The sequence below is a fragment of the Lissotriton vulgaris genome, chromosome 5, assembly GCF_964263255.1.
Source record: "Lissotriton vulgaris chromosome 5, aLisVul1.2, whole genome shotgun sequence".
Classification (NCBI taxonomy): Eukaryota; Metazoa; Chordata; class Amphibia; order Caudata; family Salamandridae; genus Lissotriton; species Lissotriton vulgaris.
The window spans coordinates 1699803639-1699822348 of record NC_141693.1 but is presented as its reverse complement, the minus strand read 5'-3'; the positions used below and the strand labels follow the sequence as shown (position 1 = coordinate 1699822348).

The 18710-nt window shown below is 43.2% G+C and overlaps 1 protein-coding gene across 1 annotated transcript in view; it reads right to left on the bottom strand.

Annotated features, from left to right (window-relative positions):
• The window catches only part of LOC147716989 (uncharacterized), a 555946-nt gene that overhangs the window by 150379 nt on the left and 386857 nt on the right, over nucleotides 1-18710 (bottom strand). The window contains exon 13 of the mRNA XM_086919831.1: nucleotides 1494-1624. Coding sequence (XP_086775957.1) covers nucleotides 1494-1624 — 131 coding nt within the window. The remainder of the gene's footprint in view (nucleotides 1-1493; nucleotides 1625-18710) is intronic.

Below are 18710 nucleotides of genomic sequence, written 5' to 3'. Positions count from 1 at the left end.
TCAGTGGGGCGAGTTCGTCCGCGCAGTTGCTTATCCACTTCGTGAGGTTGTCGACGGCCTGGCTGGGGTTCGCTGAGCTGGCAGGGGGGTGCAGGCTCAGGGAGGTGGCGAGCTGGTCTGCTGTGATCTTGTTCCAGCTTCTGCGGGCGGCCTGATGCTGGTGGTGGTGGGTCGTCGTTCTCTTGAAGGTGAAGTGGACGCAGCTGTGGTCCGTCCATTGAAGCTCTGTGGCGTGGCTGAAGCTGATGTCTGTGCTGGAAGAGAAGACTGCGTCGAGTGTGTGTCCGGCGAGGTGGGTGGGGGTGGACACCAGTTGCTTGAGTCCGAGGTTGGCGAGGTTGTCGAGCAGGGTGCTGGTGTTGCGGTCGTTGTTGTTCTCCAGATGGAAGTTGAGGTCTCCCAGGAGGATGTAGTCAGCGGAGGGGAGGGCATGCGGGCTAATGAAGTCGGCGATGTCCTCGCTGAATTGAGTGCGAGGTCCCGGAGGTCGGTAGATCAGTGTGCCTCTGAGGGTGGTGTTCGGGTTGGTGTGGATCTGGAAATGCAGGTGTTCGGCGCTGGTCAGGGTGTTGTCGGTGCTGGTCGTGAGACGGATGGTGTTCCTGTGGATGATGGCGATGCCTCCTCCCATCTGGTTGATGTTTCGGTCCCTCCGGACGATCTTGTAGCCCTCTGGGATAGCGATGGCGATGTCGGGAGCTGAAGAGGCGTTCATCCAGGTCTCCGTGAGGAAGGCAACGTCTGGAGCTGTGGTGTCGAGGAGGTTCCAGAGTTCGATGGCGTGTCTGTGGACGGAGCGGGTGTTGAGCAGGATGCACTTGAGGTGGGTGCTGCTGGTGTTCGACTTGGCGGGTGCTGTTGTGAGGCTGGTCCGGATGCAGGAGAACTTGCAGGCGTGGCAGCTGAAAGGTCCGTGGGTGCGTCGTGGAGTGGCTTGGTGGCATTCTGGGGGTCGGCCGGTGTTGAGTGCGATGAGGGTGGCGGCGGAGTACGTCAGGCGGGTAGGTCGGGGTCTTCGGGGGCCAGGGGTCCTGGCGCTGGTCGCGATCCGGTCGCGGACGGGCGTAGACGGGCTTACCTTTGGCGCGCCTTCGGCGCACAATCGGCGCGCCCGCTGCGCGTGACCGCTGCGCGTTCGCACGGTCGCCATTTAAGGCGAAGTGCGCGGGTGGGCGGAGCAGCTGGGAGGCGGGAGCGGGGAGGGCACAGAAGAGAAAAGGGGCGGGGCTAACGGCGTTGGCGGGAAGCGGGAGCGGGGAGGGAGAGTGGAGGGCGGCGAGGTAGGCGGGCACTCAGGAAGGAGACAAGCACCAATACCCAGAAGGAGGGTAAACACAAGGACAACGGCACAATAATACACAGGCACAAATGCAGGTCAAAACGGGGCAAATAAAACAATAACAATAACATATGGCCCTTATATCGGTCCATGCATGTATATAAACATTGTGCATACCCAGTGACTATGCAAAAGACCATAGGGCCTCCCTTACCAGCATTACGATTCCCTATCCTGTTTAGGACCTGCTCATCGTTCACAGCAGACATGCTGGCTCTCCTGGTACGCAGAGGTTTGATCTTCTTTGGCCACCCAATGATGTGTTTGTACTTTTTCCTGTAATAACTGTGGTGTAAAACAGAGGAAATTACTTTTTGTGATTCAACTAGCCCTGCCTATTAGTATCCCATCTCATGCTAATAAAAACACAGACTTAGGGTCCTCTGCCTTGCCTGTTATAGCAATTCCAACTTTTTTGCTTAAAAACTTTAGGATATCTGCTACAGAATCTTAAACCTAGAAATACCAATTCCTGCCACTAATAACATCCTCTGTGGAAGGTTGCACAGGAGCATACAGTACAATCAAGATCCTGGATTTAATCCAGGTGGGTTCACAGGGTATTTGTGAATTTGTGGTAATAATTGTGTACAAGTTGGAAACATGTGTCTTTCTGTCCCCAAGTAACTCACAAAGACACTATGGGGCCGATTAGGATTGCAGTGAATCCGCCACCGCCGGCCGGGAGGATGCGGATTCACCGCTGCGGTGATAGAAAAGACCACCCGCCAGATTAGGATGGCAGGGGGATCGGGAAGACCGTCCGCAGCTTTTCCGCCGCGGTCCCGTGGCGGAAAAGCTCTAATATGGTGGCGGTGTCTGTCAGACACCGCCAGCCATATTAGGATTAGCCTTGGGACATGCCTTTCCGCGGCGGCAATGCCTCCACGAAAAGGCATACTGTCTTTTCTTTCGGGGCCCGTTGCGGGCCTCCAGGGTGAAGGGGGGGTGGGGGTGCACATGGGGGTACCTATGGTACCCCCTGCATTTGCTTGCACATAGCGGCAGGCACCGCGCGGTGCCTGACGCTTTGTGCATGCAATTGCACTGCACGCAGTTTTAACATTGCGGCGGGTGCTGCTTTAAGCAGCACCCACCGCAATGTTAAAAATACAGGATGTGACCGCCAGGGTGGCGGTCACATCCTAATTCGCACGGAGGGACCTACGCTGCCCCTGCGGACGGTCCCTCCAACTCTGGGGTGGCGGATGGACGCAGGTCCGTCCGCCATCATAATGACCTCCTATATTCGCACCTGGGAGAGTTACATAGACAATGTTTTCATGATCTGGCAAGGCACTGAGGAACATCTAAGTATCTTTATTACATGGCTCAACAAGCCGAATACTGTCCTTTAGTTCACACATCAGTGTAGTAATAAAAGCACTCATTTTGTAGAGTTACATATCAAATTAGACGATGATAAACTGTACATCACACTATGTAGAAAACCTACTGGCGGAAATACATTACTACAATACTCTAACTACCATTCCAAGGCTCTCTGTGGCTCACTTCCTTACAATCAGTCCCTATGCATGGGGCATTACTGTGAACACAGAACTGATTATATCAAAAAAAGAGAAGTACTGTGTATCAGACTGGTAGAGAGGGCGGAAATCCATGCAGGTTAGTATGACACTCCATGAAAAGAGCATGGCACTTCCCAAGGGAGCATCCATTTCATGCCAAAATCCCAAAACACATGATAAATTGGTGTGTGTGACTACTTTCATAACTTTGTTCAATCTAGTCACAAAGTATATCAGAAAGAATTGTCAAATATTGGGTGTTGGGACCATTAAAATTAGCCCACCCACGTTTTTTGAAAAGTTCTATGATCACCATGTCTGTGCTAATATTTCTATTTTTTCATGCACCATCAATGTACACAACATATGGGAATACCTCCCCTTGTGTGACATTATAAATGAGGTAATGGTAATATCTGCAATTTTACATCGGAAATAAAAGAGTTTGTGCACTGTATTTTTTTTTTAACCAATAGACCAAACAAGTCTGTGAAACATACGTTTCAAAATGCTGATATGTACATTCTTCCATATTCTTGGTCAGACATTATACCATATATGTATCATATAGCAGGGTATATACACAATCAGTATAGTAGTTTCAGAATCCTATCATCCCTTATTATTGTATGAGATTAGGATGAAATATTACCATCAATGTTATACAAATATTCCCCTCCCGCCCCCCCTAACATTAATAATAAAGAATGAGCCCACCCCCCTCCCTTACTCTCTTCGACTCACTCCATTGTTTACATGGGTCAGTTTTTCTATGGGTTAGTCTCTGTATGTGCATTCTGCTGTCCGTGGCTTACAGGTGTACTTATCTCTGCTTTGTTTATATTTGTGCACTGTAATGTATGCATATTACTTGCTGAGTTTTCAAATTGCAATTCCCCAAATGAAGTCCATGGGATATGGTGCCCTTGTGGGCACTGTGTACATGGCAAACAAGTCACAAAATCAATATAATAGTTGGCCAGCACCAGAGTAGGGTTAGGTGCAGGGTCCCTAATGACTCACCGGGGTCTAACTTTTCAGTTTTTGATCTTTGTGACAAAGATCTGAAATAGTAAGTCAAAGACACCACACAAATCTAACCATGAGGTTGCAAAACTTGGCTGGCCTGCCCAGCCTTACCTCTTGTACTGTCAGGCAGTTGGTGGCAGTTAAATTGAAAAATAATCTTTCTTTGTAATTTCTCTCACCTTACTTCACTTCACGTCTTCTACCTTAACCTTCGTCCTTAACCACTCTCTCTCTATATCTTCTTCTCTATGTAGCTAAAACCTCTCTATCTAGCTCAGCATTTCAGCTATCTCTACCTCACCTATGCCTACTTCACCTTTATCGCAATATACCCAGTATTCCTCACTCGATCCATCTCTATCTCTCTCATGACCTTGCCCCTTTCTTTGCAATTTCTGAGCATACATCGAATTTCCTCTCGATCCGACTCAATAACACAAGGCTCTCAGAACTTTCTTTCTCTCATCCTCACTACACTTTATCTTATCTTACCTTCCTTTAACTGTCCTCCATCTACTTCATTTCTCAAACAACCTCTTCTCTATTTTTCCTTCACTTCTCTATCTCTCTGTCCATTTGTCTACTACCTTATCTCTCTCTACCTCTGTCTCAGCTCTTTCTGTACCTCAAAATTTACCCTCAGCTCTCTCTCAGATTTCTCTCCTTACCTCGCATATTCCATTTCTCTATGCCGTACCACTCTGGCTCTCTCTTACTACGTAACCTCTCAATTTACCTCACTATTAGTTCACTACCACCTCTTTAGTTGTAGGGCATAATATGGATACCAAAAAACTGTGATGCACAAATGTTACCAAAAAAATATCAGGATCCAAAATATCATGTTTACATACTTTGTAATTAAAATAGCAAATATGGAGGTAAAATTATTGGGAATATGGAACTGACTATATCTGGCATTATATTTAATGTATTTATAAATAAAAGCTTGACACAATAATATAATAAAATATTACAAATACTATAAAAAACCAATAACACAAAATACAAAAATGAAAATATACATACTTAGCAAAATTGTTACTTTTTAATGATGTTTAAATATGAAATACATTACAATTAACAATAACAGTAAGGAAAAAGAATCAACATACTTATAACAAAGTCATTAAATACAAAATAAAAAATCCCCAAAATTAAGCAATAAAAAAACGTTACAAATAATTAAATGTTATAAATAATTTAAAAATATTCAAAAACAATAAAACATTTAAATAAATGTTAACATTTCTAACTAAGAAATAGTAGGGAGAGTGTTGTACTTTGGAAGGGGCACATTTACTATTCCCACTTCCCACAGGTCCCCTTGCCCTGCTCTCTCTGTCACTGTCAAACAGCTACTATCCTCAGCCGCCCATTGTCTTCTGCCAGCGGCTGTTTGCCTCTTTTCACCTATTGCCTTTGCCTTTTTCTGTCCTCTAATGTCCATTCTCTATTTGCCTCTTTATTTCTTCTGTTTTGCCTCTTTATCCTCTGTTGGCCTCTTATACACTGGTTACCTCTTTTCCTCTGTTTGCGCTTCTTTTCCTCCGTCACCTCTTTATCTTTATCTGTTTTGCCTCTTTATCCTTCATTTGCCTCTTCTCCTGTGTGCCTCTTTACCTCTGTTTGCCTCTTATCGTAAGTTTGCCTCTTTATCTCTATACAGCCACATCACAGAACTCATGTGGACCGACGACTCCATCGTCCACTTCAACATCTCCACCCCCGCACTGCCACCCCAAAGATGGCCAGCGCCCCTCCTCTACAGCTGGATCAAAATTTCAGAGATCAGCTGGACAAAATGCCCTAAAACCCAGCCGCTACCAAACTGGAAAAGGAAATTAAGGACATCAACGCCTGGATCGCCAACTGCATTGCCGCCATCAAGAGCAACAATCACAGAAGGTGCTCCAAACTAGCCAGCTGATACACCAAGAACGCAAAACAGGAAAACATGACAGGAAACAGCTGGAGAGTAGATGGCGCGCAAGCAAGGACATCCCCAACAGGGCAGCCTTTAAGACCTCCCTCATCCTCTACCACAGCTTGCTGAGGGCAACAAAGAAGCCAGCCATAGCCGGACGCATCGAAACCAGAGCCAACAATAGACAGGAACTTTTCAACATTGTTCTCCAACCCGGCAGCCAGCGAAAGCAACATCACACCCTCACAGGAGATGTGTGGCAGCCTTGCTGACTTCTTCCATGACAAGATTGCAACTATATACAGAAACTTCGAACCCCAACCCACATCTACGAACATCCTCGACTGATACGCCCTCACTACAACCTAAATGAACCACAGACTGACCACCTGGAACCAGCTCTCCATCCAGGACATCACCTACATCATTAAATTCATCCACTCAGAAGCTCCCACAGTGACATGCCTGCACAACATCTTCAACCTCGGAAACCAAAGGATCATACAAGAACTCACCACCCTACTCAACACCTCCTAACCACTGCAATATTTCCTGATGCTTGGAAACATTCCGAAGTCTGACAACTACTCAAAAAACCCTCCGCCGACCCCAGTGAAATCAAAAACTACCGGCCAATCTCCCTGCTCCCATTCTCAGTCAAATAACTGGAAAAGACTATCAACAGGCAACTCACAACACACCTGGAGCAGAACCAGCTACTCAGCGCTTCCTAATCCAGCTTCCGCAGCAATCACAGCACCAAGACCGCCCTGATCACAGCCACCAACGACATCCAAACCCTCCTCTACTGAGGAGAAACAGCAGCTCTGATTCTCCCTGACCGCTTTCGACACCATTTGCACACCACGTGCTGATCGAAGGACTCCAACACATCGGCATCCAAGAGGATGAACTCAGGTCAATCACCTCCTTCCTCATCGCTACCACCTTTCACCTCTGAACCCAAGGATATCATCTGTGATGTCCCCCAGGGCTCATCCCTCACCCCAATGCTCTTCAACGCATACATGATCCCACTGGCCAACATCATCAGATCTCACGGTCTCAAAATAATATCCTACGCAGTCAACATTCAACTCATCCTCTCCCTCACTGATGACCCTACCACCACCAGAACCAACTTCCACAGATGTATGATAAACATCGCCGGCTCAATGAAGAATAACTGCCTGAAGCTGAACACAGTCAAGATGGAAGTACTGATGTTTGGCAACAACAGCAACCCCTGGAACGGCTCCATGTGGCCCTCAGCGCTGACACCTTCACCCATACCAGCTGCCCATGCCAGAAACCTCAGAAATATCATTAATAACAAGCTCACTATAAAATCACAGATCAACAGCATCTCCTGTGCCTGCTTCCTCACTTTGAGCATGTTAAGGAAGATTTTCAAGTGGTGACCCAAGTACACAAGATGCACCATGACACAGACCCTGATCACTACCCGACTGGACTATGGCAACGCTATCTATGTAGGAATCACATCACACCTCCTACAGAGACTTCAAACCATACAGAACACCACAGCCAGACTTGTCCACGACCTCCCGCAACAAACCCACATCACACACCACCTCAGACAACTCCACTGACTCTCCATACAGAAGAGATACCAAGTCAAGCTGCTGACCCATACACACAAGGCTCTACACAACCAAGGACCCACCTACATTAACAACCGCCTGAACTTCCACCAACTGGCAAGACGATTATGTTCCACCTCCCTATCACTTGCCCACACTCCCCGCATCCACCGAAGCAGAAGTGGAGGACGCTGCTTCTTCTACACAGCAGCAAAGACCTGGAACAGCCTCACCATACATATCTGGACTATAACCTGACGTCTGTAATTCTGAAGGTTCGTCAAAACCTGGCTGTTCGAATGAGCCTTCCAAGACCTACAAGCGCCTGGATATCCCATCGGGTGATTATAAGCACTATATAAATACTGAATGATTGACTTGCTTGTAAGGAAAAAGGCTGGATTTGTGGTGTGGGTTTTTAAATGAAACATCAAAATGTAGACCAAAAAGATAAACATACTGAAAATAATATATGTATTTAATAACTGTACATCAAAACAAAATTTGTAAAAATACATATATCCGCAAACAATTGAAATGATCGAAACAAAACAATATTATAATAAAACAGTATCATTAAATTAATTATTACACAACACACTTATTATTAAAAATAATAATCAACCAACAATTAATTAGAAATCAAAAAATTATTAAAATACCAATTAATTAATGTCTTTCGCTATTATTGAAAAATGTATTACATAAAACACAATTATGAATTAAAAACAACACCACATTTTTTTTTAAATCCTACCAATTTGCCACTGAATTAACAATTTCTAATTAAATAAAGGATTAAATACCTAAAAACATATTCTTACATTTGATATTAAGGGGGTCATTATGATTGCGGATTTTCCGCATCCTTGGGGCCGGCGGAAGCCACCGCCGGCCCCGAGGATGCGGAAAATCCGCAGCGGACTGACCAAGGACCCACCGCCAGATTAGGATGGCTGGTGGGTCCTGGTTTCCGTCCGCAGCTTTTCCGCCGCGGTCGGCTTACAACCGCGGCGGAAAAGCTCTAATATGGTGACGGTGTCTTCCAGACACCGTCCACCATATTAGGATGGGCAGTACAATATGCTTTTCCGCGGCGGAGTTTCCGCCGCGGAAAAGCATACGGAACTTCACTGCGGGGGCCCGTTGCGGGCCCCCTAGGTGAAGGGGGGGTGGGGGGTGCACATGGGGGGTACCTATGGTACCCCCCTGTATTTGCATGCAGAAAGTGGCAGGCACCGCGCGGTGCCTGCCTCTTTCTGCATGCAAATGCAATGCGTGCATTTTTAACATTGCCGCGGGTGCAGCTTAAAGCTGCACCCGCGGCAATGTTAAAAAGAGAGGATGTGACCTCCAGGGTGGCGGTCACATCCTAATTGCACAGGAGGGAACTCCGCATGCCATGCGGAGGTTCCCTCCTGCTCTGGGGTCGTGGACGGACGCAAGTCCGTCCGCGATCCTAATCGACCCCTAAGTCCCAAAATATTTTTGAGATCATAATATTCTGTCAATATATTTGTAACACACAATATTTTGCATCAATATTTGGGTGAAAAAACCTCCTCTTTCTCTGGTTTCATCTTTTTCTCTCTCCTTTATCCCTCTAAATATCTTAATACTTTTTGGCAACCATTATTTCTCTACCTCTATCCCTTTTTTGCATGCTATCTCTGTCTTTCTTATATTTCTTTTTATTAAACAGAGCACATCAAATCATTACAAGTAGGCTACTTCATTTGTCACAGCAACATTGACAGTAAGCAAAATAATTTACAATTATTATACTGATCATATCAATGGGTATCAATGTGTCAGCATCGAGCAGGCAACCTGGCGGGGGATAGATGTCGCCTCTGTATCGGTTCCATGCTCCCCATACCTTAATCCATTTCCCGGGGCATACCCTGGCTATGAAGACTGACTTTTACCTGTACATGCACCAGTCTAGATCCTCCCTCCACTTCCTCAATTGGGGCAGTTGACTAGCCCCCCACTGCTATGCGATGTTACGTTTCGCAATCATTTATGCTAACGTTGCCCATTGCGTGGTGTATGTGTTGAGATCCCTTAGGCTCCCAGACATTTAATATGCATCTTCTGGCTTCTGGCTGCATATCCACCCCCAATACCGATCTGAGTGTGTGGTAAATGTCCCTCCAATATTGTTGTAACAGTTGACAGTTCCATAGTGTGTGGATGAATGTTTCCTGTTCCCCACACCACCTCCGGCACTCCCCACTTTCCGCCCGCCACATTCGAACCAGGTCAGGCCCGGTACATAGATCCTATGCAATATTTTAAGTTGTACTAATCTCAGCCTGGCTTGGATTGCAACTACCCGTGCGGAGGAAACCGCCTCTTGCCAGTCTTCAGTGTCGATTTCTAGACCATCCCCAGTCCATTGCCCTCTGAAGGCCAGTAGCGGATCCTCAATGTTGTTTATTAATTTCCTGTATATTAGTGATATAGTCTTTTCTGGAAGATGCCCGTCTAGGACTCTATCCTCCAGAGGGGAGGCGTCCAGGAGCGTTGTGCCACTGGGAATATGAGTGAGTAGGGCATGGTGGACTTGAAGGTACCAGTAATGCTCAGTATCTGTCAATTCATATTCAGTTTTAAGTGACGTAAATGATTGCACCATTCCTACCCCAGATGTCTTTAATACAGGAGATCCCCAACAAAGCAGTTTGTTCCTCCATGAAGACCTAGACCACCGCACCGACTGAAACCACCTACCACGGCTCAGTGCACCTAGCCAAAAAACAAAGCGGCACGGGCCTATGCTAAGTCTGTATACCAGCGCACCTACCGCGCATAGTTACTACACTAAGTAGAGCCCTGCATCATGGGTCCTCAGTTCTTTTTCCACCACGCATGCTGCACCGGTCAATAGCACAAGTCACTCCCTACATCTCCTCAGAGCGACAGAACCTCTCCTACCACCACACATTCCGCAAGCTCATACTGCGGCAGGCACAGACTGCACTGCACGTTATGCCGTTAGTATTGAGTAAGTGTGATCAATACATTAGCCCATTGGAAAGAGGCATAGTGACGATTGGCATGAAGTATTGGTATGAGGCTTGTGAGCAGGGTTATAAGACATGTATATATTGCCTTACCAGATCAGGTCGCTGTAGTGGCAGCAGCTGACAAAATTCTTCTTTGAGGCACATTAGCACAAGTTAAGGCATTCTTCGTTACGCACATGGCTAAAATGATATCTGACACAGAATGTTTTTCAACACAGGGCAGACGAGAAACTTTCTCTATAGCACTCCAATGAAGGCATTGAGTATGTACTCATCCTATATTATAAAGGTACGTGTCGCATCTTATACTCGTTTTAATGAGTTATGAAAGTTGCTATCATATTAAGGGTGAGTCATTAACATGTGGACCCCTTTCATTTGCAGGATTGATACCTGATATATAAAGATTCGATTGGCACTGGCAGTGATCACCAAGCCTGATTCCAATAAACTTTGATTGAAATGATTTCTTCAAGATAATATATGGATTAAGTGATAGCCTGGTGGGTATTTATATATCATTTTAGTATCCCTAGGACTGTCAGGCAAACGTTGATATTAGTGAGTGATCTTTGAGGAAATGTAACCATGTTGGGATATTGGTTATGGAGCCGGGAGGCATCATATGGGTGTACCTGCACTCCTATTTTACAATGATAAGGCAGGATTCTTAGCTCAATCGAGCCTATCTATTATTACTAGAATATGTAACCATAAATGGATATACATATACATAGTTTCTTGAAACTGCAACAAAGGTTGCCAAGGTAGCAAGCATCCTGAGCGTACATATCCCAAAGATGTGGTGTATCAGTAATCAGGATGGAGCGTAACTGGCCCATCTTGTATGATGTGGATTGGTTTTATCGAGTGAGTGATAAGACTATGGTAGAGTGAATCAGATGGTTTTGATCCAATTGATTTCATCAGATGGATGTTTGAAGGGTCTTGAAGCATGTTCAGTGCCAGTAACTCAAGGAATTTGGTCTATTAATGAGTTTAAAAAAAAATTGTTTAGGATTGTTAGAACACTTTGGCAAAGTATTAATATATGTAGGATGATGCTAGATGGTTGGTTCATGTTCAATCATATTATGTTTTTTATGCAACAATTTTGCAGGATTCCTAAAATAAATGTTTCTTTGTATATAGATACTGCTGTCATAACCAAATACTGAGAAGCCTGAAGAAGGAGGTTGGATCCATGTAAATCCTCCGAAACGCGTCTCTTTTTCTTGGCCTACAAAAACACGTTTCCTTGTGTTATATGAAAGAATCTATGAATGCAGAATTGAATCCATTGTTATATGATAATATGGTTATGCGTCAATGAATTTTGAACTTGATTTTGCTGCAAATGCAATTTTATTAGATTTTTAAAATTCTTTGTGTTTTTTAAGTGTATTATGATGTATTGTTTCTATTACGAAAAGGTGTTTTAATATATACAATTTTCTGAATGAACTCAATAAAAAATAAAAACGTTTATATATAATTTTGCAGGAAGTGGACTTGGATCTGACTTACTGGCTACTGATAAATTGACTCAAGGGTGCTTGAGTAGGATGTGTGTGGTGAATGTACTGTTGATATGCTAATATAATACCCCAAAGGGAGTTATGTTTTGACTTTACCGTCCTTGTGGTGTCCTGTCTCTTTGGAGTGTTGGACCCCTCTCTTCTTTAGAGGTTCAAAGCACAGCCCTGGTGACTGAGAGAGTTATGGCAACGCCCTTACTGAACTACACATAGTGTATTCTGTCTTAGCCCGAGCGCAGATGGATCTATTGAAAACATTTGGTTTTAATGATGACCAGTTTGACAAAATTATCAATACCAGAAAAGGCAATACGTTTACAGTGATTACTAATAAAGGCGAAAAATGGGGGACTCTGATGAACTTATAAAAGAAATAAGTGAGAACAGAGGCACATGCAGACTTTCTAATAGATTATGTGAAGTCAGGTGTGATTCCCATAGGACTCCAGGTTCGGAATGAACCCGGCGTCTTCGTGGATCGTAGAAAATTTCTTGAAACCTGGTCACAAGTATCTAACCGTTGCAGCCGTGACTGGATGTTCCTCATAATTGAAACTGCACAGGAAGTAATCATTCTTGAAAGGGAGGCAATAGAGAAGTTGGAAGCAGAACCTAAAGATAAACAAACTCTGGATGAGGCCAAATCAAAACTGGAAGAGATTAATAAAGATGTTGAAGGATAAAGGGACTATCTAATAAATAAGAAAACAAATACATTGAAGAAAGATATAAGTAGGTTCAGCGCAGAACTAGCACATCCTTATCTGAAAGAACACTACTATGAACAAAAAAAGATCAGGGATGGGAAGGTAACTCCTTTAGACAACCCAGATACACGAGAGGAGGCAGAAAGGGTGCCACATTCTCTGATACCTCTGGCTCCAGTGGTGATGAGGAGCCAATACAAAGTGCGGAACAAACTAATAGAGGGTCTAATGAAAATTATGGAGATTTTTTAGAGCAGAAGAACAGGAGGGGTCAATACAATGGGAATCAGATGCGAACCCAATCAACTCGCAATCAACCGCCCCAAGAATACATTTGAACCAGGAATCAGAGCTACTGGCATTAGACAAAATTCCTATCATTAATTTGTCTAACAGATCCCTAACTAAAGATGAAGCAGAGATATTAGGGAGAGGCTTTAGTTTTGTCCCCACAGCAAAGATTAATAGGTTCCAATTAGAAAGGGACCTCAGAATGTTCTTCAGAAAGATCAGACTTTTGAAGATAGGCCCTATCACGAATCCACCAACGTCACTGGCTTTAAACCGAAGTCTTTGTTTACTCCCTCCATTTCACAGGTAGGCAAAAATATAGAGACCTTAGAACGGGTGGTTGAGATGGAGGTACAGAACATCCTCAAGAAAGAGAAGCTTTTTGACTTTAACCTAAATAAGAACTAAAGGATAGCGATCAGTATACTGAAAGAAGACATGTCTATCACTATACAATCCGCCGATAAGGGCGGGGCGTGGTGATTTTTAACACGCCTGATTATGAGCATAGGATGCTGAAATTATTAGAAGTACAGGAGCACTATGAGAAAGTTCAGAGCAAGGAGCTTATGGCTTTAACTAAAAAATGTAATGACTTGCTTGCAGAAGCCAAGGATAAAAGTTGGATTTGCGAGGCGGAGTGGAGATTCCTTAATAACCAGAATCCCACAATTCCTGCCCTTTATGGGCTCCCAAAAGTTCATAAGGATGACACTTACCCCCCCCCATACGACCTATTGTTAGTTGCCTGGGTTCTCTTTTAAAGCCTTTAAGCAAGTACGTTGATTTTTTTCTTAGTCCTTTGGTATTAAAGTTGAGGTCCTATGTAAGGGATTCTTCCCACATTATTGGTATGGATGAAGGCAAGCCCTTTGTGAGGGAGACTCAGTGTCTAGTCACTTTGGACATTGAGTGTCTCTACACAAATATTCCCCAGCAGGCAACTGGGGAGGTTATTGCGAATATCTTGGAGAACCTCACTCTGAATGGTGTGAGCAAGGAATTCATACTACTATGTACGGAAATGGTCTTGAAAAACCTAATTTTTCATTTCAAAGACCAGTTATATCGGCAGAAGAAGGGGACCAGCATGGGGGCTACTTGTGCCCCCAGTCTGGCATGCCTTTATGTAGGTGAATTTGAGAATCAGCACATTTATAATGAGCTTGCGCAATTCTATGAGAATGTCCTGGAGTGGCATCGTTTTATAGAAAATGTCTTCTTTATTTGGGACGGACCCCCTGAGCTTCTTTCAGATTTCCTTGCCTGGTTAAATCTGGGGGATACAAATCTTAAATTCACAGCACATTATAGCCACAATAGTGTAGATTACTTGGATATCACGATCAAGGAGGCAGTGGAATTATTCACTAAGCCAATGTCTAAGAATACACTCCAGCTAAAACTTAGCTTTAAAGCAACTAACGATAAAATCATGAACTACTACAATTCTAAACATAAAGTACACATCAATTTATTAAAGTAACAGAAATAAAAACAGTTTACACTTATACATCATACAATTGCTAAAAAACAATTAAAATTTCAACTAATAATACAATCTATTGTGACCTGCACAATGCAACAGACAGACAAAAATTTGTTGTAAAACGTAAAGAATTGTAAAATACAAGTGGTACATTCAATACTACAATTTCATCACTCCCTAGTTTTATGGCCACAACTTTGTATATCAACAGGGGAGGAGAGGACTTGAATTGTACAGGAGTTTGGCGTCGACGCGTTTCGGTGGTTCTGAAGCGAATATGAACCAGAACCCCCAGAAGCAGCGTGATTGATCCGCTTTAGGAGGGGAGATTGTATTGCCGCTCGAGGAAACTGCTAGAGCGCTCCACCTTAAAAATCAGCTTTACATGACAGCGAAAAACGTGTCAAGCGCCCATCATTTTCCAGCAAAACCTCGCTAATGTAAACGTTCTTCTTTCCAGTTTGGAGAAGATTCTCCACTCAATTTTAGAGATGGAACTTGATTGATCTCCTTCAGGAACCATTGTAATTTGTACACCTTCGTAATCTATAAAGTGACATCATTCAACATTCTGAATAGATTATACAGGAATCTATCCTATTTTACTTCTTAAAAACATGGTAGAGAACAGACCCATCAGCTAATCACATCGTACAGAAACACACCGGGGAATTGTACAGACCCTTAAACAAGACAGACATCGAACTTTAGTCTTGATAAAGGTGGAACATATTCGCTTCAGAACCACCGAAACGCGTCAACGCCAAACTCCTGTACAATTCAAGTCCTCTCCTCCCCTGTTGATATACAAATTTGTGGCCATAAAACTAGGGAGTGATGAAATTGTAGTATTGAATGTACCACTTGTATTTTACAATTCTTTACGTTTTACAACACATTTTTGTCTGTCTGTTGCATTGTGCAGGTCACAATAGATTGTATTATTAGTTGAAATTTTAATTGTTTTTTAGCAATTGTATGATGTATAAGTGTAAACTGTTTTTATTTCTGTTACTTTAATAAATTGATGTGTACTTTATGTTTAGAATTGTAGTAGTTCATGATTTTATCGTTAGTTGCTTTAAAGCTAAGTTTTAGCTTATCCTGTATATGTCTCTAGGGAACCAGTCTTATTTCTGGGTCCAACACCCCACTTCCCTTGACTAACTCAAGGGGTTCCTCTCTCTTCTTACAACAAGAATACACTCCTACATCATTCTAGTTTTCACCCAAAATCGCAAAAGGACACTATACCATTTAGTCAGTTCCCTGACGCCCAGGACATATTGTTTGGGGTCAAGGGCAATATGTTTTCATGAGTATTTTGTCCTTGGGACAAGTAGGCCCAACCCTCTAAAGCACAAACCCTTTGGCTGCCAGTTTGCAGTGCCACATTATGGATCAGTGAAGGGCACTGTCTGCAGTTAAGGTAATATCTTTATCCATATGTTAATATTGTTCCAACTTGTATTTATGGTTCATTAAATGAAAGCCTTTATTATTAGGGTAAGCACTCAACGTAAATGTTGTAAGCTCTGACTGCACTACGGATAGTGGTTTCGGAATAAAAATGTGTACACAGGGTTTCAAAGCTTAGAAATATGAGACTATGGTATAATGCTCCCAGAATGCTCTCTGATTTGATGCAAGTATTTGCAGAAGCTTGATAGCAAAATTGGATTATTCTTTGCTTTCACAAAAAAATGATGATAAAAAAAATGAAAGCAGGGGAAAAGAAATCGCTAAACTACTATAAAGCTACCATTTTTTTTGCAGCATCATGTAGTAACGTGTTGATGCATGCTCGTATTTCCCTAAAATATTCATAATGGAAAATCAGTGTAACCAGTTTCAATAAGATTAGGGGAAACAAAATTAAACAAGTCTTGGCAAAGCCAGTAGGTCTGAAATTGGTGGTCAGCTTTTTAGTTTTTTCAATGCGTGACTTGTTTTGGCATGGGTTTTGTAAAACCTTATTGTTGTGGGAGCTGCCGGACCCTCACTGTTATAACATAGATTGGCAAAAGCAAAAATTGTTTTTGGTCTCAAAAATCACACACTGCCACAGTAGTTACTGGCCCTGAACAAAACTACTTTGTGTGCCCATATGCGCCTTGTGAAACTGACAGGGAAGCCAGCCAATACACAGAGAGACAGAATTTTAATAAACGCAAAAGGTTATGGTCCACGCCAGACCAAATTGGGGCCCAATTATTGAAGATAGTCTCAAAAGTTCACCCATGGTATATGTCCTTGCATCAACTGCGGGTATAATACTTTCGTGAATTCCCAATGATTTACAGAAGTAGGACAAGAAATAGTACTCCTAGAAAATATATGTGAACTGTATTTTAGCATGAGCAAATTTGCATGTGTAGATTTGCTCATACGAAAATCGACTGTTTGCAAGTTCCCTTTCCCTCCAACTACTTTTTTCCAACTCTGAAAGAAGGTTTACGTCTGCCATTGTCAAGAGTAAATTTCCAACATTTTTCAATATGGGAAAAGAGTTGGTGACCCTTAAAACATGCAAGTTAGTAGGTTTTCACAGATTCAAAAGGGCATTCTAACCCTGGAACTATTGCTTACCGCTACCGTCAGCCCCAGTATGTAGATCTGTGGAAACGTGGCAACATAAGGGGATTTCAAGTATTCAAGGTATGAGCCCTGGCATAATCAGAGAGGCTATATCGGAGCTCTTATATAATAAGAGTGCTGCCAATGGTTAGAGCGGAAGACCCTGATGCAGAGGTCTGGCCCGGGACCAGGGTTCAATTCCCCGCCTCGGCGGGTCTTGGGCTCAAAATTCCACGGACCTGATAATTCTTGCCTCGGTGCCTATTCCAATCATGGAGTCCCACTCTGCATCTCTGGGCAATAGCTTGCTTAATCTCCACAACGGCCCCCACAACGCTAAGGATGCCTGGCCTCCACCTTGGGGGTGCCCAGGAGTGGACGCCTCACAGGGAAAGCCAGGATGGGTTCCACAGCGGTATTCGTACAAGTGCCTTGAGACCCTTGCGGGTGAGTAGTGCGCTATACAAGTATCAATTTACATTTTTACTATATAGTACCAAAAGGACAAGTGGATTTTGTTATAGGACAAGTACATTTATGAAGCAACTTGTCCCATGGACAAGTAGATTTTTTATTAAATTCCACACTCCTGGTTTAAGGAGAAATTGTAATGAGCTGCAAGACTTCTATAACCATTTGGAAGTGCTTAAAACTAAGTTAAGAGACAGAGGATACCCCAAAAAAATAATATCACACTCTTTAAACAGGCTACATTTTTTGACCGCAATGCAATGCTGAATATTTCCAAAAAACAACAGGAACAGCAAAGAATTGTATTTGTCAGTCAGTTCAGCTCCATTAGTAACAAAATAAAAAATTTACTGAATAGGAATTGGAATATTTTGAATGAGGAAGAAGGTCTTAGATTGGAGACACCGTTATTTGCTTTTAAGAAAAACAGAAATGTACGCAGCCAGTTGGTATATACTTATAGGGACACACCCAAAGAAAACAGAGAGCTCTTGATAATACCATAGCGAAGGGCAATGTCCCATGTGGTACTTGTTCGATGTGCGAACAATGTCTGTCCACCAAGAAATTACAACATAATGGCAGTACATTGGAAGCTCACACATTGAACAATTGCTGCAGCAGAACTGTTATTTACTTTTTGCACTGCCCATGTGGGTTAGCCTATATAGGGGAGACAGGCCGCGAACTAAGGACCTGATGGGCTGAACATAAGTCAGCTATCAAGACCAAAAAACTGAATGCTCCCTTAGTATCTCACTTTTTAGAAAAGGGACATAAAGAAAATGAATTTAAATGGTTAATTCTAGAAAAGGTGTGGATGAACATAAGAGGCGGAAACCTGGAAGAAAAGTGAAAAGCCAGAGAACAATGGTATATATCTATTTATAACACTGTGAGGCAAGATCTGAACTCGAGGGAAGAGTGGGAGAAATTGATTAGGTGACAAGGTCAAGTTATAGTATCCTGATTGGATAAGTGTCCCGTCCAGTATAGGTGAACCTGTAATTATTTGGGTACTAGTGCTATTTGAGCTATTTTAGGCACCCATTCTATTGGGGTAGCAGTTGGCTGTAGAATGCATTACTCTTATATAAATGTATTCTTGAGGCAGCTTATTATTTATATGGCAACTTATATATATATATATTTTTGAGGCCTCAGGTTGGATGGG